Source organism: Hypanus sabinus, chromosome 31 (assembly GCF_030144855.1).
Source record: "Hypanus sabinus isolate sHypSab1 chromosome 31, sHypSab1.hap1, whole genome shotgun sequence".
Taxonomy (NCBI): Eukaryota; Metazoa; Chordata; class Chondrichthyes; order Myliobatiformes; family Dasyatidae; genus Hypanus; species Hypanus sabinus.
In genome coordinates, this window is record NC_082736.1 from 1,926,314 (window position 1) to 1,949,808 (window position 23,495).

The 23,495-nt window shown below is 50.3% G+C and overlaps 1 protein-coding gene across 3 annotated transcripts in view; it reads right to left on the bottom strand.

The window, feature by feature from the left end:
• The window catches only part of LOC132383728 (pyruvate carboxylase, mitochondrial-like), a 950,497-nt gene that overhangs the window by 246,622 nt on the left and 680,380 nt on the right, over positions 1–23,495 (bottom strand). For all 3 annotated transcript variants that reach the window (XM_059954922.1, XM_059954921.1, XM_059954923.1), the window contains exon 11: positions 17,284–17,428. In XM_059954922.1, the coding sequence (XP_059810905.1) occupies positions 17,284–17,428 (145 nt within the window). The remainder of the gene's footprint in view (positions 1–17,283; positions 17,429–23,495) is intronic.

A 23,495-nucleotide genomic window follows, 5' to 3' on the forward strand; every position in this document is an offset into this window, starting at 1 on the left:
AATGTCCCTCTCATTCACTCTCTCCCTCTCTTTGTCTCAAAGTCCCTCTCATTCCCTCTCTCCCTCTCCTTCTCTCAATGTCCCTCTCATTCTCTCCCTCTCTTTCTCTCAATGTCCCTCTCATTCACTCTCTCCCTCTCTTTCTCTCAATGTCCCTCTCATTCACTCTCTCCCTCTCTTTCTCTCAGTCCCTCTCATTCACTCTCTCCCTCTCTTTCTCTCAATGTCCCTCTCATTCACTCTCTCCCTCTCTTTCTCTCAATGTCCCTCTCATTCACTCTCTCCCTCTCTTTCTCTCAGTCCCTCTCATTCACTCTCTCCCTCTCTTTCTATCAATGTCCCTCTCATTCACTCTCTCCCTCTCTTTCTCTCAATGTCCCTCTCATTCACTCTCCCTCTCTTTCTCTCAATGTCCCTCTCATTCTCTAACTCCCTCTCTTTCTCTCAATGTCCCTCTCATTCACTCTCTCCCTCTCTTTCTCTCAATGTCCCTCTCATTCACTCTCTCCCGCTCTTTCTCTCAATGTCCCTCTCATTCACTCTCTCCCTCTCTTTCTCTCAATGTCCCTCTCATTCACTCTCTCCCTCTTTCTCTCAATGTCCCTCTCATTCACTCTCTCCCTCTCTTTCTCTCAATGTCCCTCTCATTCACTCTCTCCCTCTTTCTCTCAATGTCCCTCTCATTCACTCTCTCCCTCTCTTTCTCTCAATGTCCCTCTCATTCACTCTCTCCCTCTCTTTCTCTCAATGTCCCTCTCATTCACTCTCTCCCTCTCTTTCTCTCAATGTCCCTCTCATTAACTCTCTCCCTCTCTTTCTCTCAATGTCCCTCTCATTCACTCCCTCCCTCTCTTTCTCTCAACGTCCCTCTCATTCACTCCCTCCCTCTCTTTCTCTCAATGTCCCTCTCATTCACTCTCTCCCTCTCTTTTCTCAATGTCCCTCTCATTCACTCTCTCCCTCTTTCTCTCAACGTCCCTCTCATTCACTCTCTCCCTCTCTTTCTCTCAATGTCCCTCTCATTCACTCTCTCCCTCTCTTTCTCTCAATGTCCCTCTCATTCACTCTCTCCCTCTTTCTCTCAATGTCCCTCTCATTCACTCCCTCCCTCTCTTTCTCTCAACGTCCCTCTCATTCACTCTCTCCCTCTTTCTCTCAATGTCCCTCTCATTCACTCTCTCCCTCTCTTTCTCTCAACGTCCCTCTCATTCACTCTCTCCCTCTTTCTCTCAATGTCCCTCTCATTCACTCTCTCCCTCTTTCTCTCAATGTCCCTCTCATTCACTCTCTCCCTCTCTTTCTCTCAATGTCCCTCTCATTCACTCTCTCCCTCTCTTTCTCTCAATGTCCCTCTCATTCACTCCCTCCCTCTCTTTCTCTCAATGTCCCTCTCATTCACTCTCTCCCTCTCTTTCTCTCAATGTCCCTCTCATTCACTCTCTCCCTCTTTCTCTCAACGTCCCTCTCATTCACTCTCTCCCTCTCTTTCTCTCAATGTCCCTCTCATTCACTCACTCCCTCTCTTTCTCTCAATGTCCCTCTCATTCACTCTCTCCCTCTCTTTCTCTCAATGTCCCTCCCATTCACTCTCTCCCTCTTTCTCTCAACGTCCCTCTCATTCACTCTCTCCCTCTCTTTCTCTCAATGTCCCTCTCATTCTCTCTCCCTCTCTTTCTCTCAATGTCCCTCTCATTCACTCCCTCTCTTTCTCTCAATGTCCCTCTCATTCACTCCCTCTCTTTCTCTCAATGTCCCTCTCATTCTCTCTCTCCCTCTCTTTCTCTCAATGTCCCTCTCATTCACTCTCTCCCTCTCTTTCTCTCAATGTCCCTCTCATTCTCTCCCTCTCTTTCTCTCAATGTCCCTCTCATTCTCTCTCTCCCTCTCTTTCTCTCAATGTCCCTCTCATTCACTCTCTCCCTCTTTCTCTCAAAGTCCCTCTCATTCACTCTCTCCCTCTCTTTCTCTCAATGTCCCTCTCATTCTATCTCTCCCTCTCTTTCTCCCAATGTCCCTCTCATTCACTCTCTCCCTCTTTCTCTCAAAGTCCCTCTCATTCTCTCTCTCCCTCCCTCTCTCTCAATGTCCCTCTTGTTCACTCTCTCCCTCTCATTCTCTCCCTCCCTCTCTTTCTCTCAATGTCCCTCTCATTCACTCCCTCCCTCTCTTTCTCTCAAAGTCCCTCTCATTCTCTCTCTCCCTCTTTCTCTCAATGTCCCTCTCATTCTCTCTCCCTCTTTCTCTCAATGTCCCTCTCATTCACTCTCTCCCTCTTTCTCTCAATGTCCCTCTCATTCTCTCTCTCCCTCTCTTTCTCTCAATGTCCCTCTCATTCTCTCCCTCTTTCTCTTTCTCTCAAAGTCCCTCTCATTCTCTCTCTCCCTCTCTCTCTCTCAATGTCCTCTCATTCACTCCCTCCGTCTCTTTCTCTCAATGTCCCTCTCATTCACTCTCTCCCTCTCTTTCTCTCAGTCCCTCTCATTCACTCTCTCCCTCTCTTTCTCTCAATGTCCCTCTCATTCACTCTCTCCCTCTCTTTCTCTCAATGTCCCTCTCATTCACTCTCCCTCTCTTTCTGTCAATGTCCCTCTCATTCACTCTCTCCCTCTCTTTCTCTCAATGTCCCTCTCATTCACTCCCTCTCTTTCTCTCAATGTCCCTCTCATTCACTCTCTCCCTCTCTGTCTCAAAGTCCCTCTCATTCTCTCTCTCCCTCTCCTTCTCTCAAAGTCCCTCTCATTCTCTCTCTCCCTCTCCTTCTCTCAATGTCCCTCTCATTCACTCTCCCTCTCTTTCTGTCAATGTCCCTCTCATTCACTCTCTCCCTCTCTTTCTCTCAATGTCCCTCTCATTCACTCCCTCTCTTTCTCTCAATGTCCCTCTCATTCACTCTCTCCCTCTCTTTCTCTCAATGTCCCTCTCATTCTCTCCCTCTCTTTCTCTCAATGTCCCTCTCATTCACTCTCTCCCTCTCTTTGTCTCAAAGTCCCTCTCATTCTCTCTCTCCCTCTCTTTCTCTCAATGTCCCTCTCATTCACTCTCTCCCGCTCTTTCTCTCAATGTCCCTCTCATTCACTCTCTCCCTCTCTTTCTCTCAATGTCCCTCTCATTCACTCTCTCCCTCTTTCTCTCAATGTCCCTCTCATTCACTCTCTCCCTCTCTTTCTCTCAATGTCCCTCTCATTCACTCTCTCCCTCTTTCTCTCAATGTCCCTCTCATTCACTCTCTCCCTCTCTTTCTCTCAATGTCCCTCTCATTCACTCTCTCCCTCTCTTTCTCTCAATGTCCCTCTCATTCTCTCTCCCTCTCTTTCTCTCAATGTCCCTCTCATTCACTCTCTCCCTCTTTCTCTCAACGTCCCTCTCATTCACTCTCTCCCTCTCTTTCTCTCAATGTCCCTCTCATTCTCTCTCTCCCTCTCTTTCTCTCAATGTCCCTCTCATTCACTCCCTCTCTTTCTCTCAATGTCCCTCTCATTCACTCCCTCTCTTTCTCTCAATGTCCCTCTCATTCTCTCTCTCCCTCTCTTTCTCTCAATGTCCCTCTCATTCACTCTCTCCCTCTCTTTCTCTCAATGTCCCTCTCATTCTCTCCCTCTCTTTCTCTCAATGTCCCTCTCATTCTCTCTCTCCCTCTCTTTCTCTCAATGTCCCTCTCATTCACTCTCTCCCTCTTTCTCTCAAAGTCCCTCTCATTCACTCTCTCCCTCTCTTTCTCTCAATGTCCCTCTCATTCTATCTCTCCCTCTCTTTCTCCCAATGTCCCTCTCATTCACTCTCTCCCTCTTTCTCTCAAAGTCCCTCTCATTCTCTCTCTCCCTCCCTCTCTCTCAATGTCCCTCTTGTTCACTCTCTCCCTCTCATTCTCTCCCTCCCTCTCTTTCTCTCAATGTCCCTCTCATTCACTCCCTCCCTCTCTTTCTCTCAAAGTCCCTCTCATTCTCTCTCTCCCTCTTTCTCTCAATGTCCCTCTCATTCTCTCTCCCTCTTTCTCTCAATGTCCCTCTCAGTCACTCTCTCCCTCTTTCTCTCAATGTCCCTCTCATTCTCTCTCTCCCTCTCTTTCTCTCAATGTCCCTCTCATTCTCTCCCTCTTTCTCTTTCTCTCAAAGTCCCTCTCATTCTCTCTCTCCCTCTCTCTCTCAATGTCCTCTCATTCACTCCCTCCGTCTCTTTCTCTCAATGTCCCTCTCATTCACTCTCTCCCTCTCTTTCTCTCAGTCCCTCTCATTCACTCTCTCCCTCTCTTTCTCTCAATGTCCCTCTCATTCACTCTCTCCCTCTCTTTCTCTCAATGTCCCTCTCATTCACTCTCCCTCTCTTTCTGTCAATGTCCCTCTCATTCACTCTCTCCCTCTCTTTCTCTCAATGTCCCTCGCATTCACTCCCTCTCTTTCTCTCAATGTCCCTCTCATTCACTCTCTCCCTCTCTTTGTCTCAAAGTCCCTCTCATTCTCTCTCTCCCTCTCCTTCTCTCAAAGTCCCTCTCATTCTCTCTCTCCCTCTCCTTCTCTCAATGTCCCTCTCATTCACTCTCCCTCTCTTTCTGTCAATGTCCCTCTCATTCACTCTCTCCCTCTCTTTCTCTCAATGTCCCTCTCATTCACTCTCCCTCTGTATCTCTGAATGTCCCTCTCATTCACTCTCTCCCTCTCTTTCTCTCAATGTCCCTCTCATTCTCTCCCTCTCTTTCTCTCAATGTCCCTCTCATTCACTCTCTCCCTCTCTTTGTCTCAAAGTCCCTCTCATTCTCTCTCTCCCTCTCTTTCTCTCAATGTCCCTCTCATTCACTCTCTCCCGCTCTTTCTCTCAATGTCCCTCTCATTCACTCTCTCCCTCTCTTTCTCTCAATGTCCCTCTCATTCACTCTCTCCCTCTTTCTCTCAATGTCCCTCTCATTCACTCTCTCCCTCTCTTTCTCTCAATGTCCCTCTCATTCACTCTCTCCCTCTTTCTCTCAATGTCCCTCTCATTCACTCTCTCCCTCTCTTTCTCTCAATGTCCCTCTCATTCACTCTCTCCCTCTCTTTCTCTCAATGTCCCTCTCATTCACTCTCTCCCTCTCTTTCTCTCAATGTCCCTCCCATTCACTCTCTCCCTCTCTTTCTCTCAATGTCCCTCTCATTCACTCCCTCCCTCTCTTTCTCTCAACGTCCCTCTCATTCACTCCCTCCCTCTCTTTCTCTCAATGTCCCTCTCATTCACTCTCTCCCTCTCTTTTCTCAATGTCCCTCTCATTCACTCTCTCCCTCTTTCTCTCAACGTCCCTCTCATTCACTCTCTCCCTCTCTTTCTCTCAATGTCCCTCTCATTCACTCTCTCCCTCTCTTTCTCTCAATGTCCCTCTCATTCACTCTCTCCCTCTTTCTCTCAATGTCCCTCTCATTCACTCCCTCCCTCTCTTTCTCTCAACGTCCCTCTCATTCACTCTCTCCCTCTTTCTCTCAATGTCCCTCTCATTCACTCCCTCCCTCTCTTTCTCTCAAAGTCCCTCTCATTCTCTCTCTCCCTTTCTCTCAATGTCCCTCTCATTCTCTCTCCCTCTTTCTCTCAATGTCCCTCTCATTCACTCTCTCCCTCTTTCTCTCAATGTCCCTCTCATTCTCTCTCTCCCTCTCTTTCTCTCAATGTCCCTCTCATTCTCTCCCTCTTTCTCTTTCTCTCAAAGTCCCTCTCATTCTCTCTCTCCCTCTCTCTCTCTCAATGTCCTCTCATTCACTCCCTACGTCTCTTTCTCTCAATGTCCCTCTCATTCACTCTCTCCCTCTCTTTCTCTCAGTCCCTCTCATTCACTCTCTCCCTCTCTTTCTCTCAATGTCCCTCTCATTCACTCTCCCTCTCTTTCTGTCAGTCCCTCTCATTCACTCTCTCCCTCTCTTTCTCTCAATGTCCCTCTCATTCACTCCCTCTCTTTCTCTCAATGTCCCTCTCATTCACTCTCTCCCTCTCTTTGTCTCAAAGTCCGTCTCATTCTCTCTCTCCCTCTCCTTCTCTCAATGTCCCTCTCATTCTCTCCCTCTCTTTCTCTCAATGTCCCTCTCATTCACTCTCTCCCTCTCTTTCTCTCAATGTCCCTCTCATTCACTCTCTCCCGCTCTTTCTCTCAATGTCCCTCTCATTCACTCTCTCCCTCTCTTTCTCTCAATGTCCCTCTCATTCACTCTCTCCCTCTTTCTCTCAATGTCCCTCTCATTCACTCTCTCCTCTTTCTCTCAATGTCCCTCTCATTCACTCTCTCCCTCTCTTTCTCTCAATGTCCCTCTCATTCACTCTCTCCCTCTCTTTCTCTCAATGTCCCTCTCATTCACTCTCTCCCTCTCTTTCTCTCAATGTCCCTCTCATTCACTCCCTCCCTCTCTTTCTCTCAACGTCCCTCTCATTCACTCCCTCCCTCTCTTTCTCTCAATGTCCCTCTCATTCACTCTCTCCCTCTCTTTTCTCAATGTCCCTCTCATTCACTCTCTCCCTCTTTCTCTCAACGTCCCTCTCATTCACTCTCTCCCTCTCTTTCTCTCAATGTCCCTCTCATTCACTCTCTCCCTCTCTTTCTCTCAATGTCCCTCTCATTCACTCTCTCCCTCTTTCTCTCAATGTCCCTCTCATTCACTCCCTCCCTCTCTTTCTCTCAACGTCCCTCTCATTCACTCTCTCCCTCTTTCTCTCAATGTCCCTCTCATTCACTCTCTCCCTCTCTTTCTCTCAACGTCCCTCTCATTCACTCTCTCCCTCTTTCTCTCAATGTCCCTCTCAATCACTCTCTCCCTCTTTCTCTCAATGTCCCTCTCATTCACTCTCTCCCTCTCTTTCTCTCAATGTCCCTCTCATTCACTCTCTCCCTCTCTTTCTCTCAATGTCCCTCTCATTCACTCCCTCCCTCTCTTTCTCTCAATGTCCCTCTCATTCACTCTCTCCCTCTCTTTCTCTCAATGTCCCTCTCATTCACTCTCTCCCTCTTTCTCTCAACGTCCCTCTCATTCACTCTCTCCCTCTCTTTCTCTCAATGTCCCTCTCATTCACTCACTCCCTCTCTTTCTCTCAATGTCCCTCTCATTCACTCTCTCCCTCTCTTTCTCTCAATGTCCCTCTCATTCACTCTCTCCCTCTTTCTCTCAACGTCCCTCTCATTCACTCTCTCCCTCTCTTTCTCTCAATGTCTCTCTCATTCTATCTCTCCCTCTCTTTCTCTCAATGTCCCTCTCATTCACTCCCTCTCTTTCTCTCAATGTCCCTCTCATTCACTCCCTCTCTTTCTCTCAATGTCCCTCTCATTCTCTCTCTCCCTCTCTTTCTCTCAATGTCCCTCTCATTCTCTCTCCCTCTCTTTCTCTGAATGTCCCTCTCATTCTATCTCTCCCTCTCTTTCTCCCAATGTCCCTCTCATTCACTCTCTCCCTCTTTCTCTCAAAGTCCCTCTCATTCTCTCTCTCAATGTCCCTCTTGTTCACTCTCTCCCTCTCATTCTCTCCCTCTCTTTCTCTCAATGTCCCTCTCATTCACTCCCTCCCTCTCTTTCTCTCAATGTCCCTCTCATTCTCTCCCTCTTTCTCTCAGTCCCTCTCATTCTCTCTCTCCCTCTTTCTCTCAATGTCCCTCTCATTCTCTCTCCCTCTTTCTCTCAATGTCCCTCTCATTCACTCTCTCCCTCTTTCTCTCAATGTCCCTCTCATTCTCTCTCTCCCTCTCTTTCTCTCAATGTCCCTCTCATTCTCTCCCTCTTTCTCTTTCTCTCAAAGTCCCTCTCATTCTCTCTCTCCCTCTCTCTCTCAATGTCCTCTCATTCACTCCCTCCATCTCTTTCTCTCAATGTCCCTCTCATTCACTCTCTCCCTCTCTTTCTCTCTCAGTCCCTCTCATTCACTCTCTCCCTCTTTCTCTCAGTCCCTCTCATTCTATCTCTCCCTCTCTTTCTCTCAATGTCCCTCTCATTCACTCTCTCCCTCTCTTTCTCTCAGTCCCTCTCATTCACTCTCTCCCCCTCTTTCTCTCAATGTCCCTCTCATTCTCTCTCTCCCTCTCTTTCTCTCAATGTCCCTCTCATTCACTCCCTCTCTCTCTCTCAATGTCCCTCTCATTCTCTCTCTCCCTCTCTTTCTCTCAATGTCTATCTCATTCTCTCTCTCCCTCTCTCTCTCACTCTATCACCCCTCCCTTCCTCTGTTGCTCTCACCCTTTATTTCTCTTCTTCTCTCTCCCTCTCGACTCTCTCTCGCTCTCTATCCCTGTCTCTCTCTTACGCATCCGGTCTCTATCTTTTTCCGGCTTGTGTTTCTCTGTCTGTCTCTCTTCCCCAATCTCTCTCACACATTCTCTGCATCTCCATTCACTGTTCTTCCTAAATATTTCCCAGTTTAGGGTCCACCTTGTTCGATAGATCCCACTGTCCCAGGTCTCCCACCCGTAGGCTCAGGGATACCCTTGCTGCTGGGGTTCCCTGATGATGGACACGGCTTTCCTGTAACAGAGAAGGGCTCAGAGGTGGAGAGGGCTTATCCCGTGATGCACTGGGCGATATACACTAGGCTTTGAGAGATTTTTCAATAGTTTCCAACCCAGTCGGTAATGCAGCCAGTCTATATACTCTCCACCACATATTTATAGACGTATGTTAAAGTTCTTCAGGACTGGCAAGAGTAGATTTGGGACGGGATACGTTGGGGGGGGTGGGGGTGAGTGAGTAACAACTGAGGAACGGCAAGGATTTAATTGGCTTGCTGAATCAAATGTCTTCACTTCAGAGTGTAGGGAACATCCGAGTGTAGGGAACATCGGAGTGTAGGGAACATCGGAGTGTGGGGCACATCGGAGTGTGGGGAACATCGGAGTGTGGGGAACATCGGAGTGTGGGGCACATCGGAGTGTAGGGAAAATCGGAGTGTGGGGCACATCGGAGTGTAGGGAACATCCGAGTGTAGGGAACATCGGAGTGTGGGGAACATCCGAGTGTAGGGAACATCGGAGTGTAGGGAACATCGGAGTGTAGGGAACATCCGAGTGTGGGGAACGTCGGAGTGTGGGGCACATCGGAGTGTGGGGCACATCGGAGTGTGGGGAACATCGGAGTGTAGGGAACATCGGAGTGTGGGGAACATCGGAGTGTAGGGAACATCCGAGTGTAGGGAACATCGGAGTGTGGGGAACATCCGAGTGTAGGGAACATCGGAGTGTAGGGAACATCGGAGTGTAGGGAACATCCGAGTGTGGGGAACGTCGGAGTGTGGGGCACATCGGAGTGTGGGGCACATCGGAGTGTGGGGAACATCGGAGTGTAGGGAACATCGGAGTGTGGGGAACATCGGAGTGTAGGGAACATCCGAGTGTAGGGAACATCGGAGTGTGGGGAACATCCGAGTGTAGGGAACATCGGAGTGTAGGGAACATCCGAGTGTGGGGAACATCGGAGTGTGGGGAACATCCGAGTGTGGGGAACATCGGAGTGTGGGGAACATCGGAGTGTGGGGAACATCGGAGTGTGGGGAACATCGGAGTGTAGGGAACATCGGAGTGTGGGGAACATCCGAGTGTAGGGAACATCGGAGTGTAGGGAACATCGGAGTGTGGGGAACATCGGAGTGTGGGGAACATCGGAGTGTGGGGCACATCGGAGTGTGGGGAACATCGGAGTGTAGGGAACATCGGAGTGTGGGGCACATCGGAGTGTGGGGAACATCGGAGTGTGGGGCACATCGGAGTGTGGGGAACGTCGGAGTGTGGGGAACATCGGAGTGTGGGGAACATCGGAGTGTAGGGAACATCCGAGTGTGGGGAACATCGGAGTGTGGGGAACATCGGAGTGTGGGGAACATCCGAGTGTGGGGCACATCGGAGTGTGGGGAACATCGGAGTGTAGGGAACATCGGAGTGTGGGGAACATCCGAGTGTGGGGAACATCGGAGTGTGGGGCACATCGGAGTGTGGGGAACATCGGAGTGTAGGGAACATCGGAGTGTGGGGAACATCGGAGTGTGGGGAACATCGGAGTGTGGGGAACATCCGAGTGTGGGGAACATCGGAGTGTGGGGAACATCGGAGTGTGGGGAACATCGGAGTGTAGGGAACATCGGAGTGTGGGGAACATCGGAGTGTAGGGAACATCGGAGTGTAGGGAACATCGGAGTGTGGGGAACATCGGAGTGTGGGGAACATCGGAGTGTGGGGCACATCGGAGTGTGGGGAACATCGGAGTGTAGGGAACATCGGAGTGTGGGGCACATCGGAGTGTGGGGAACATCGGAGTGTGGGGCACATCGGAGTGTGGGGAACGTCGGAGTGTGGGGAACGTCGGAGTGTGGGGCACATCGGAGTGTGGGGAACATCGGAGTGTGGGGCACATCGGAGTGTGGGGAACATCGGAGTGTGGGGAACATCGGAGTGTGGGGAACATCGGAGTGTGGGGCACATCGGAGTGTGGGGAACATCGGAGTGTGGGGAACGTCGGAGTGTGGGGCACATCGGAGTGTGGGGAACATCGGAGTGTGGGGCACATCGGAGTGTGGGGAACGTCGGAGTGTGGGGAACGTCGGAGTGTGGGGAACATCGGAGTGTGGGGAACATCGGAGTGTGGGGCACATCGGAGTGTGGGGAACATCGGAGTGTGGGGCACATCGGAGTGTGGGGAACATCGGAGTGTGGGGCACATCGGAGTGTGGGGAACATCGGAGTGTGGGGCACATCGGAGTGTGGGGAACATCGGAGTGTGGGGCACATCGGAGTGTGGGGAACATCGGAGTGTGGGGCACATCGGAGTGTGGGGAACATCGGAGTGTAGGGCACATCGGAGTGTAGGGAACATCCGAGTGTGGGGAACATCGGAGTGTAGGGAACATCGGAGTGTGGGGCACATCGGAGTGTGGGGAACATCGGCGTGTAGGGCACATCGGAGTGTAGGGAACATCCGAGTGTAGGGAACATCGGAGTGTGGGGAACGTTGGAGTGTGGGGAACATCGGAGTGTGGGGAACATCGGAGTGTGGGGAACATTGGAGTGTAGGGAACATCGGAGTGTGGGGAACGTTGGAGTGTGGGGAACATCGGAGTGTGGGGAACATCGGAGTGTGGGGAACATTGGAGTGTAGGGAACATCGGAGTGTGGGGAACATCGGAGTGTGTGGAACATCGGAGTGTGGGGCACATCGGAGTGTGGGGCACATCGGAGTGTAGGGAACATCGGAGTGTAGGGAACATCCGAGTGTGGGGAACGTTGGAGTGTGGGGAACATCGGAGTGTGGGGAACATCCGAGTGTGGGGAACGTTGGAGTGTGGGGAACATCGGAGTGTGGGGAACGTTGGAGTGTGGGGAACATCGGAGTGTGGGGAACATCCGAGTGTGGGGAACGTTGGAGTGTGGGGAACATCGGAGTGTGGGGAACATTGGAGTGTAGGGAACATCGGAGTGTGGGGAACATCGGAGTGTGTGGAACATCGGAGTGTGGGGCACATCGGAGTGTGGGGCACATCGGAGTGTGGGGAACGTCGGAGTGTGGGGAACATCAGAGTGTGGGGCACATCGGAGTGTGGGGAACATCGGAGTGTAGGGAACATCCGAGTGTGGGGAACGTTGGAGTGTGGGGAACATCGGAGTGTGGGGAACATTGGAGTGTGGGGCACATCGGAGTGTGGGGAACATCGGAGTGTGGGGAACGTCGGAGTGTGGGGAACGTCGGAGTGTGGGGAACGTCGGAGTGTGGGGAACGTCGGAGTGTGGGGCACATCGGAGTGTGGGGAACATCGGAGTGTGGGGAACATCGGAGTGTGGGGAACGTCGGAGTGTGGGGAACGTCGGAGTGTGGGGAACGTCGGAGTGTGGGGAACGTCAGAGTGTGGGGAACATCAGAGTGTGGGGCACATCAGAGTGTGGGGAACATCGGAGGGTAGTTAACAGCAGAGGGTAGGGCAGATTAGTTTCAAGACCGTTGGGCTCCGCTGGGTGTAAATGCCATCGTGGATAGGGATGGCAACATTCTGGTGTAATGTCCATTGTCTTATTTGTAGTGCAGTAATTGTGTTTGCCATTGTTTTGTATATATTGTATAGCACCGATATTTGTAATAAAGGATTTTGTAATAATAAAAAAGCAAGAAGGCAGGTTTGGATTGGTGCTTTTCTGCAGAGCTGAGGAGGGTGTCTGGGGACGCAGGGCCCAGACACAGTAAGATGTAAAGGCTTCTCACAGACAGCACAGAGTGAAAAATGAGTTTTAGCATACAGGACTGTGCTAAAGTCTCAGGCACCCTCAGTTTTCATACGGTCTGGGATCCACAGACCACAACATCGTCGAGGCTGCCTGGGATGAAATCGGGAGACAGATGCAAGTGAGAGATACAAAGTCTGCAGAACTGTGGCAGGTTGTGCAAGATGCTCGGAACATCCTACCAGCTAATTGTCTTATAAATCTGCACGCCGGGGGACCTCAGAGAGTTGATGCAGTTCGCAAGGCAAAGGTGGTCACAGCAAATATTGATTTGATTTGATTTTACTGCTCTTTACAGTAATTTTTTTTGACATTTAGAAACTTTACATTTCATTATGGTTGAAAGCATTTCCAAATGGTTTCTACATGTGCTTGAGACCTTTGCACAGTACTGTAACAGGTGGGAAGATCTGAGGAAAGGAAGGGAAGTGTTGGGGATCTGAAACCCTGGTCTGGACGAGTAGGAGAGGGAAGAACCTTCCCGGAGTTAAACAGAGCAGGGGAGTTGATCGAAAGGCCATGACAGCACTTACTGAGTGCGCTAAGGAAATTCAACATTCCCTGGTGATTCTGACCAACTTTCACAGATGCATCTTCTCCGGATGAACCACGACTTGGGGTGGCAGCTGTTCCATCGAGAGTTGCTCATCACACAGACCAGCCTCCCTCACAGTGGACTCCATCTCCACTTCCCACTGGCTCGGGAGGAAGTGGAGCCGGCGTGATCAAGGATCCCACCCACTCCTTCCGCTCTCCCACTGAGCAGAAACGTTTAAAGACAGTTGATCACCAAAGTTCATCTGTCACCACGTACAACCCTGAGACTCACTTCCACATAGGCATCCTCCACTGATCCGCAAGAGAAACAATAAAAACTACACTAACACCCAATCGACCGACTAACACCCAATGGACATACAAACCCACGTATCGACTGACAACACCCAATGGACATACAAACCCACGTATCGACTGACAACACCCAATGGACATACAAACCCACGTATCGACTGACAACACCCAATGGACATACAAACCCACGAATCGACTGACAACACCCAATGGACATTCAAACCCCACGTATCGACCGACTAACACCCAATGGACATACAAACCCACGTATGGACTGTCTAACACCCAATGGACATACAAACCCCACGTATGGACTGACTAACACCCAATGGACATACAAACCCACGAATCGACTGACAACACCCAATGGACATTCAAACCCCACGTATGGACTTATGGACTGTCTAACGCCCAACGGACATACAAACCCACGTATGGACTGTCTAACACCCAAAGGACATTCAAACCCCACGTATGGACTGTCTAACACCCAATGGACATTCAAACCCACGTATGGACTATCTAATACCCAATGAACATACAAACCCCACGTATGGACTGTCTAACACCCAACGGACATACAAACCCACGTATGGACTGACTAACACCCAATGGACATTCAAACCCACGTATGGACTGTCTAAAACCCAATGGACATACAAACCCACGTATGGACTGACTAACACCCAATGGACATACAGATTCACGTTTGGACTTTCTAACACCCAACGGACATACAAACCCACGTATGGACTGTCTAACGCCAAATGGACATACAAACACACGTATCGACTGTCTAACACCCAATGGACATACAAACCCACGTATGGACTGTCTAACACCCAATGGACATACAAAACCCACGTATGGACTGTCTAAAACCCAAATGGACATACAAACCCCACGTATGGACTGACTAACACCCAATGGACATACAAACCCCACGTATGGACTGACTAACACCCAACCGACATACAAACCCACGTATGGACTGACTAACACCCAATGGACATTCAAAACCCACGTATGGACTGTCTAACACACAATGGACATACAAACCCCACGTATGGACTGACTAACACCCAACGGACATACAAACTCACGTATGGACTGACTAACACCCAACGGACATACAAACCCACGTATGGACTGACTAACACCCAACGGACATACAAACCCCACGTATGGACTGTCTAAGACCGAATGGACATACAAACCCACGTATGGACTGTCTAACACCCAATGGCCATACAAACCCACGTATGGACTGTCTAACGCCCAATGGACATACAAACCCACGTATGGACTGTCTAACGCCCAATGGACATACAAACACACGTATCGACTGACAACACCCAATGGACATTCAAACCCCACGTATGGACTTATGGACTGTCTAACGCCCAACGGACATACAAACCCACGTATGGACTGTCTAACACCCAAAGGACATTCAAACCCCACGTATGGACTGTCTAACACCCAATGGACATTCAAACCCACGTATGGACTATCTAATACCCAATGAACATACAAACCCCACGTATGGACTGTCTAACACCCAACGGACATACAAACCCACGTATGGACTGACTAACACCCAATGGACATTCAAACCCACGTATGGACTGTCTAAAACCCAATGGACATACAAACCCACGTATGGACTGACTAACACCCAATGGACATACAGATTCACGTTTGGACTTTCTAACACCCAACGGACATACAAACCCACGTATGGACTGTCTAACGCCAAATGGACATACAAACACACGTATCGACTGTCTAACACCCAATGGACATACAAACCCACGTATGGACTGTCTAACACCCAATGGACATACAAAACCCACGTATGGACTGTCTAAAACCCAAATGGACATACAAACCCCACGTATGGACTGACTAACACCCAATGGACATACAAACCCCACGTATGGACTGACTAACACCCAACCGACATACAAACCCACGTATGGACTGACTAACACCCAATGGACATTCAAAACCCACGTATGGACTGTCTAACACACAATGGACATACAAACCCCACGTATGGACTGACTAACACCCAACGGACATACAAACTCACGTATGGACTGACTAACACCCAACGGACATACAAACCCACGTATGGACTGACTAACACCCAACGGACATACAAACCCCACGTATGGACTGTCTAAGACCGAATGGACATACAAACCCACGTATGGACTGTCTAACACCCAATGGCCATACAAACCCACGTATGGACTGTCTAACGCCCAATGGACATACAAACCCACGTATGGACTGTCTAACGCCCAATGGACATACAAACCCCATGTATGGACTGTCTAACACCCAACGGACATACAAACCCACGTATGGACTGTCTAATACCCAATGGACATACAAACCCACGTACGAACTGACTAATACCCAATGGACATACAAACCCCATGTATGGACTGTCTAAAACCCAATGGACATACAAACCCCACGTATGGACTGCCTAACACCCAACAGACATACAAACCCCACGTATGGACTGTCTAAAATCCAAATGGACATACAAACCCCACGTATGGACTGACTAACACCCAATGGACATACAAACACACATATGGACTGACTAACACCCAATGGACATACAAAACCCACGTATGGACTGACTAAAACCCAAATGGACATACAAACCCCACGTATGGACTGACTAACACCCAATGGACATACAAAACCCACGTATGGACTGACTAACACCCAATGGACATACAAACCCACGTATGGACTATCTAACACCCAATAGACATACAAATCCCACGTATGGACTATCTCAAACCCAATGGTCATACAAACCCACGTATGGACTGACTAACACCCAGTGGACATACAATCCTCTGCTTTGAATATTCACACCGACTTGGCCTCCACATCCACTCTATCTGTGTCCTCTGGTCCTAGACTCCTCCAATATAGGAAACATCCTCTCCACATCCACTCTATCTGTGTCCTCTGGTCCTAGACTCCTCCACTATAGGAAACATCCTCTCCACATCCACTCTATCTGTGTCCTCTGGTCCTAGACTCCTCCAATATAGGAAACATCCTCTCCACATCCACTCTATCTGTGTCCTCTGGTCCTAGACTCCTCCACTATAGGAAACATCCTCTCCACATCCACTCTATCTGTGTCCTCTGGTCCTAGACTCCCCCAGTATAGAAAACATCCTCTCCACATCCACTCTATCTGTGTCCTCTGGTCCTAGACTCCCCCACTATAGGAAACATCCTCTCCACATCCACTCTATCTATGTCCTCTGGTCGTAGACTCCGCCACTACAGGAAACACCAGCTCCACATACACTCTATCTGTGTCCTCTGGTCCTAGACTCCCCCACTATAGGAAACATCCTCTCCACATCCACACTATCTGTGTCCTCTGGTCCTAGACTCCCCCACTATAGGAAACATCCTCTCCACATCCAGTCTCTCTGTGTCCTCTGGTCCTAGACTCCCCCACTATAGGAAACATCCTCTACACATCCACTCTATCTGTGTCCTCTGGTCCGAGACTCCCCCACTATAGGAAACATCCTCTCCACATCCACTCTATCTGTGTCCTCTGGTCCCAGACACCCCACTATAGGATACATCCTCTCCACATCCACTCTATCTGTGACCTCTGGTCCGAGACTCCCCCACTATAGGAAACATCCTGTCCACATCCACTCTATCTGTGTCCTCTGGTCCGAGACACCCCCACTATAGGAAACATCCGCTCCACATCCAGTCTATCTGTGTCCTCTGGTCCTAGACTCCCCCGCTATAGGAAACATCCTCTCCACATCCACTCTATCTGTGACCTCTGGTCCTAGACTCCCCCACTATAGGAAACATCCTGTCCACATCCACTCTATCTGTGTCCTCTGTTCCTAGACTCCCCCAGTGTAGGAAACATGCTCTCTATCTGTGTTTCAATGAGACCCCCCCCCCCCATGCTTCTAAACTGCAGCAAGCACCAGCCCAGAGCATTCTCTCATACCAGATTTTCAATCCTGAGAAGACCGTCTCCGATGCCAGCGTTACTGCTTTGATTTTACACCCCAGTGCTCTCAGCAGGATTGCCGGGCCGTGAGCAGAGCATTGGGACAGTGATCACAGTGTGGCATCGAGCCTCCCAGCCTGGAAGGAAGCTCCGAGCCCGGGAGCCGCCGGCCTTCCTCCTGCCCCGGGCTGGCCCTCTGTCTGAGTACTCACCCAGGTAGTGCAGCAGTTTCTGGGCCCGGTTCTGCACGGGCCTCAGCAGGATGAGGTCGGGGTTTTCGTCGATGAACTGAGTGTCCACGGTGCCGTAGAGAAACTGGTCGTTGCTCAGAACGTTCTGCAGGAACGGGATATTCGTCTGAAACAGAGAGACGGGGAACAGAGTGGTTAGGCTGCTGCTGACATTTCTCAGAGCCAGGAAGCTGTCGCGAACCGTCGGGTCAGCCGAGAAGGTAATCGCTGCAGGACGTGTGTATGGCCAGGACGAAGAAGCAGTCAGCATGGGCCCTATTCAGCCTACAAACCGCTGTTTCCAAAAGCTCCCTTCTGGGAAACACTATTAAAAGGAAAACTTCACACTATCCTCAAAGGTCCTTTTCCAGGCAGTTAATGCAATCAACCATTCTAGTTATTCTCCCCCACACAGTCCCCTCTGCCTATTATCCCCCAGCCCCATCTCTGTATTGTAACTAGAGTAAACCACTTTTCATAACGCTGTTGACATTGTAAACGCATGCTGGGTCAGATACTCACTGGAATCAGAATTAATGTCACCGGCATATGTCGTGAAATTTGTTGGTAATCAGTGACAAAACATAGCAATGCATACTGATAAAAATGTAAATTACGGTAAGAAGTATCAATAATTAAATAAGCAGAGTAAAAAGGGAGCAAAAGGTAGTGAGGTAGTGTTCATGGGTTCAATGTCTATTCAGGAATCTGATGGCAGAGGGGAAGAAGCTGTTCCTGAATCGTTGAGTGTGTGTCTTCAGGCTCCTGTACCTCCTCCCTGATGGCAGAGGGGGAGAAGCTGTTCCTGAATCGTTGAGTGTGTGTCTTCAGGCTCCTGTACCTCCTCCCTGATGGCAGAGGGGGAGAAGCTGTTCCTGAATCGTTGAGTGTGTGTCTTCAGGCTCCTGTACCTCCTCCCTGATCGCAGAGGGGGAGAAGCTGTTCCTGAATCATTGAGTGTGTGTCTTCAGGCTCCTGTACCTCCTCCTCGATGGCAGAGGGGAAGAAGCTGTTCCTGAATCACTGAGTGTGTGTCTTCAGGCTCCTGTACCTCCTCCCTGATGGCAGAGGGGAAGAAGCTGTTCCTGAATCACTGAGTGTGTGTCTTCAGGCTCCTGTACCTCCTCCCTGATGGCAGAGGGGAAGAAGCTGTTCCTGAATCGTTGAGTGTGTGTCTTCAGGCTCCTGTACCTCCTCCCTGATGGCAGAGGGGAAGAAGCTGTTCCTGAATCGTTGAGTGTGTGTCCTCAGGCTCCTGTACCTCCTCCCTGATGGCAGAGGGGAAGAAGCTGTTCCTGAATCGTTGAGTGTGTGTCTTCAGGCTCCTGTACCTCCTCCCTGATGGCAGAGGGGAAGAAGCTGTTCCTGAATCGTTGAGTGTGTGTCTTCAGGCTCCTGTACCTCCTCCCTGATGGCAGAGGGGAAGAAGCTGTTCCTGAATCGTTGAGTGTGTGTCTTCAGGCTCCTGTACCTCCTCCCTGATGGCAGAGGGGAAAAAGCTGTTCCTGAATCGTTGAGTGTGTGTCTTCAGGCTCCTGTACCTCCTCCCTGATGGCAGAGGGGAAGAAGCTGTTCCTGAATCGTTGAGTGTGTGTCTTCAGGCTCCTGTACCTCCTCCCTGATGGCAGAGGGGAAAAAGCTGTTCCTGAATCGTTGAGTGTGTGTCTTCAGGCTCCTGTACCTCCTCCCTGATGGCAGAGGGGACGAAGCTGTTCCTGAATCGTTGAGTGTGTGTCTTCAGGCTCCTGTACCTCCTCCCTGATGGCAGAGGGGACGAAGCTGTTCCTGAATCGTTGAGTGTGTGTCTTCAGGCTCCTGTACCTCCTCCCTGATGGCAGAGGGGAAGAAGCTGTTCCTGAATCGTTGTGTGTGTGTCTTCAGGCTCCTGTACCTCCTCCCTGATGGCAGAGGGGAAGAAGCTGTTCCTGAATCGTTGAGTGTGTGTCCTCAGGCTCCTGTACCTCCTCCCTGATGGCAGAGGGGAAGAAGCTGTTCCTGAATCGTTGAGTGTGTGTCTTCAGGCTCCTGTACCTCCTCCCTGATGGCAGAGGGGAAGAAGCTGTTCCTGAATCATTGAGTGTGTGTCTTCAGGCTCCTGTACCTCCTCCATGATGGCAGAGGGGAAGAAGCTGTTCCTGAATCGTTGAGTGTGTGTCTTCAGGCTCCTGTACCTCCTCCCTGATGGCAGAGGGGAAGAAGCTGTTCCTGAATCGTTCAGTGTGTGTCTTCAGGCTCCTGTACCTCCTCCCTGATGGCAGAGGGGAAGAAGCTGTTCCTGAATCGCTGAGTGTGTGTCTTCAGGCTCCTGTACCTCCTCCCTGATGGCAGAGGGGAAGAAGCTGTTCCTGAATCGTTGAGTGTGTGTCTTCAAGCTCCTGTACCTCCTCCCTGATGGCAGAGGGGGAGAAGCTGTTCCTGAATCGTTGAGTGTGTGTCTTCAGGCTCCTGTACCTCCTCCCTGATGGCAGAGGGGGAGAAGCTGTTCCTGAATCGTTGAGTGTGTGTCTTCAGGCCCCTGTACTTCCACATGGTAGATCTGGAGAAATTTGTGGGTATCCTTGGTCACAAACCAAATCTCCTCAAATTCCTAGTGAAATATAGCCCCTATGTAACCCTATGGCCTTCTTTGCAGCTGCATCGATATGTTGTGCCCAGGACAGATCCTCAGAGATGGTGACACCATGAAGCTGCTCACCCTTTCCACTTCTGATCTCCCGGTGAGGCCTGGTGTGTGTTTCCTACCCTATCTGCCGTCAGCTATGCACACACACTCAGACGCAGACACACACACTCACACACACACACGAACCCTACCCTATCTGTCGTCAGCCACGCACACACACTCACACTAACCCTAACCCTACCCTATCTGCCGTCAGCTGATTTATACACTTACACACGTGATCTTTAACCTCCAGCTAATTTTTATCCGGTCTAATTCTTTATTCTGTATAATTATTGAATATGGCTTTTTTGTTGCATCTCACACCAACGCACCACAGCAAACTCTGAATCGGTGTAAAGGTATACAGTGAATAAGGCCACTCCATGACCCTTCACGTATGGCTGAAGGGCAGCACTTGTGTTCACTCAGGGTCACGAGGACATCTGGCGGGAGCAAAGGATGTCGGGGATAGTGAGGGTGGAGCGCCGCGGGAGGGGTGTGGGACAGGGGGCAGAGAAGGAGTGTCAGGGGTGGGTACGTACACACCCAGCCCTGAGACACCAGGCAAGGTCACTTGATTCCAAACAATCGGTTTTTTGATCATTACAGAATGTCTCTCTGGTGCTTCCCGCTCCCTCCCCTCTCCCTTCCCCTTTTCCCAACCATGATTCCCCTCTCCCTGCCCCCTTCCCACTCTCAGTCTACAATGGAGACCCAGATCAGAATCAGGTTTATCATCACTCACACACGTCAGGAAATTTGTTTTTTTTGTGACAGCAGTACAGTGCGATACGTAAGATTACCACAGTACTGTGCAAAAGTCTTAGGCACCCAAGCTCTATGTATGTGCCCAGACTCTCACACAGTACTGCACTTTGAAGTTTGAACTTTGATCTTCAACCTGTCCAGGGCACCTGTTGCATTTGTTCCACACTTGGTTGGGGCAGTGTCCTGCTGGGGACTGGCCCATTAACCTCTGCTCCTCCACACAGACCTCTTTCACCACCAGCTCTAACGCAAATGACAGCATAATGAGAGGTCCTTTGGACCTTTCTGCACATTGAAGCTGTCACATAACCCGTAGACCCCTGTTACGGTAAAATGCATGAGACAAAACAGAGATCTCTTAAATTATTAAACAGTGTCTGTTTGCAAAGGATCAGGAGGAAAACGCATTATAGTTACGGAGGGAATACAGCATTGAAACAGGCCCTCAGCCCATCTGGTCCATGTCAACCAAGACAGCACGAAGATCTTTCCAGCACAGAGCAAGGCCCTTTAACCTGTTTGCTTCACACAAACCATCTATCACCCCTTTATGCAGGTTCTGGCCCGTACAATTCTGCCAGCTGTGCAGCTGCGTGACGGCGTGGTCGCTGAAACGCTTCCGCGCACCTAGCTGGAATTGGACACAGCAAGGAAACGTTAATTAAAGGTGAAGGATTTTTTTTGTTGTACTGTATCTCATTACACACTTGAATTAATCAATAAAATCATGTGATTTTTCAATTTTTATTTTAAATATTCACCGTAGGCATGCATAAAGAGCTGGATCAACACAAGAGGTTGTGCAGATGCTGGAAATCCACAGCAGCACACACAAAACGCTGAAGGAACTCAGCAGGTCAGCCAGCACCTACAGTTGACGTTCTGGGCCAAGGCCTCTTCTGTTGGACTAGAAGGGTCTTGGCCCGAAACGATGACCATCACACACTCACCCACACACACACACTCACCCACGCACACACACTCACACGCAGACACACACACACACACTCACCCACACACACACACTCACCCACGCACACACACTCACACGCAGACACACACTCACCCACACACACACACTCACACGCAGACACACACACACACACACTCACCCACACACTCACACGCACACACACACACACACTCACACGCAGACACACACACACACACACAAACTCACCCACACACACACACTCACACACACACACACACACACACACACACACTCACACACACACACACACACACAAACTCACCCACACACACACACTCACACGCAGACACACACACACACACACACACACACACAGACACAGACACACACACACACACACACACACAGACACAGACACACACACACTCACACACACACACACACACAAACTCACCCACACACACACACTCACACTCCTCTCTCTCTGACTGTTGAATGATTGTTGGTGCCAGGTGGGGTGGTCTGAGTTAAGTTCAGAGTGGTTACACAGAGAGAGGTGGGTGTGTGGAACGTCCTGCCAGGGGTGGTGTAGAGACAGATACATTAGGGACATTTAAGGTGATCGGGGGTAAGTGGGGGGTGTGTGGAACGTCCTGCCAGGGGTGGTGTGGAGACATATACATTAGGGACATTTAAGGGGATCGGGGGTAAGTGGTGGGTGTGTGGAATGTCCTGCCAGGGGTGGTGTAGAGACAGATACATTAGGGACATTTAAGGTGATCGGGGGTAAGTGGGGGGTATGTGGAACGTCCTGCCAGGGGTGGTGTAGAGACAGATACATTAGGGGCATTGAAGGTGATCGGGGGTAAGTGGTGGGTGTGTGGAACGTCCTGCCAGGGGTGGTGTAGAGACAGATACATTAGGGACAATTAAGGTGAGGGGGGTAACTGGTGGGTGTGTGGAATGTCCTGCCAGGGGTGGTGTAGAGACAGATACATTAGGGACATTTAAGGTGAGGGGGGTAACTGGTGGGTGTGTGGAACATCCTGCCAGGGGTGGTGTAGAGACAGATACATGAGGGACATTGAAGGTGATCGGGGTAAGTGGGGGGTGTGAGGAACGTCCTGCCAGGGGTGGTGTAGAGACAGATACATTAGGGACATTTAAGGTGATCGGGGGTAAGTGGTGGGTGTGTGGAACGTCCTGCCAGGGGTGGTGTGGAGACAGATACATTAGGGACATTTATGGTGATCGGGGTATGTGGGGGTGTGTGGAACGTCCTGCCAGGGGTGGTGTGGAGACAGATACATTAGGGACATTTAAGGTGATCGGGGTAAGTGGTGGGTGTGTGGAACGTCCTGCCAGGGGTGGTGTGGAGACAGATACATTAGGGACATTTAAGGTGATCGGGGGTAAGTGGGGGTGTGTGGATCGTCCTGCCAGGGGTGGTGTAGAGACAGATACATTAGGGACATTTAAGGTGATCGGGGTAAGTGGTGGGTGTGTGGAACGTCCTGCCAGGGGTGGTGTGGAGACAGATACATTAGGGACATTTAAGGTGATCGGGGGTAAGTGGGGGTGTGTGGATCGTCCTGCCAGGGGTGGTGTAGAGACAGATACATTAGGGACATTTAATGTGATCGGGGGTAAGTGTGGGGTGTGTGGAACGTCCTGCCAGGGGTGGTGTGGAGACAGATACATTAGGGACATTTAAGGTGATCGGGGGTAAGTGGGGGGTGTGTGGAACGTCCTGCCAGGGGTGGTGTGGAGACAGATACATTAGGGACATTTAAGGTGATCGGGGTAAGTGGGGGGTGTGTGGAACGT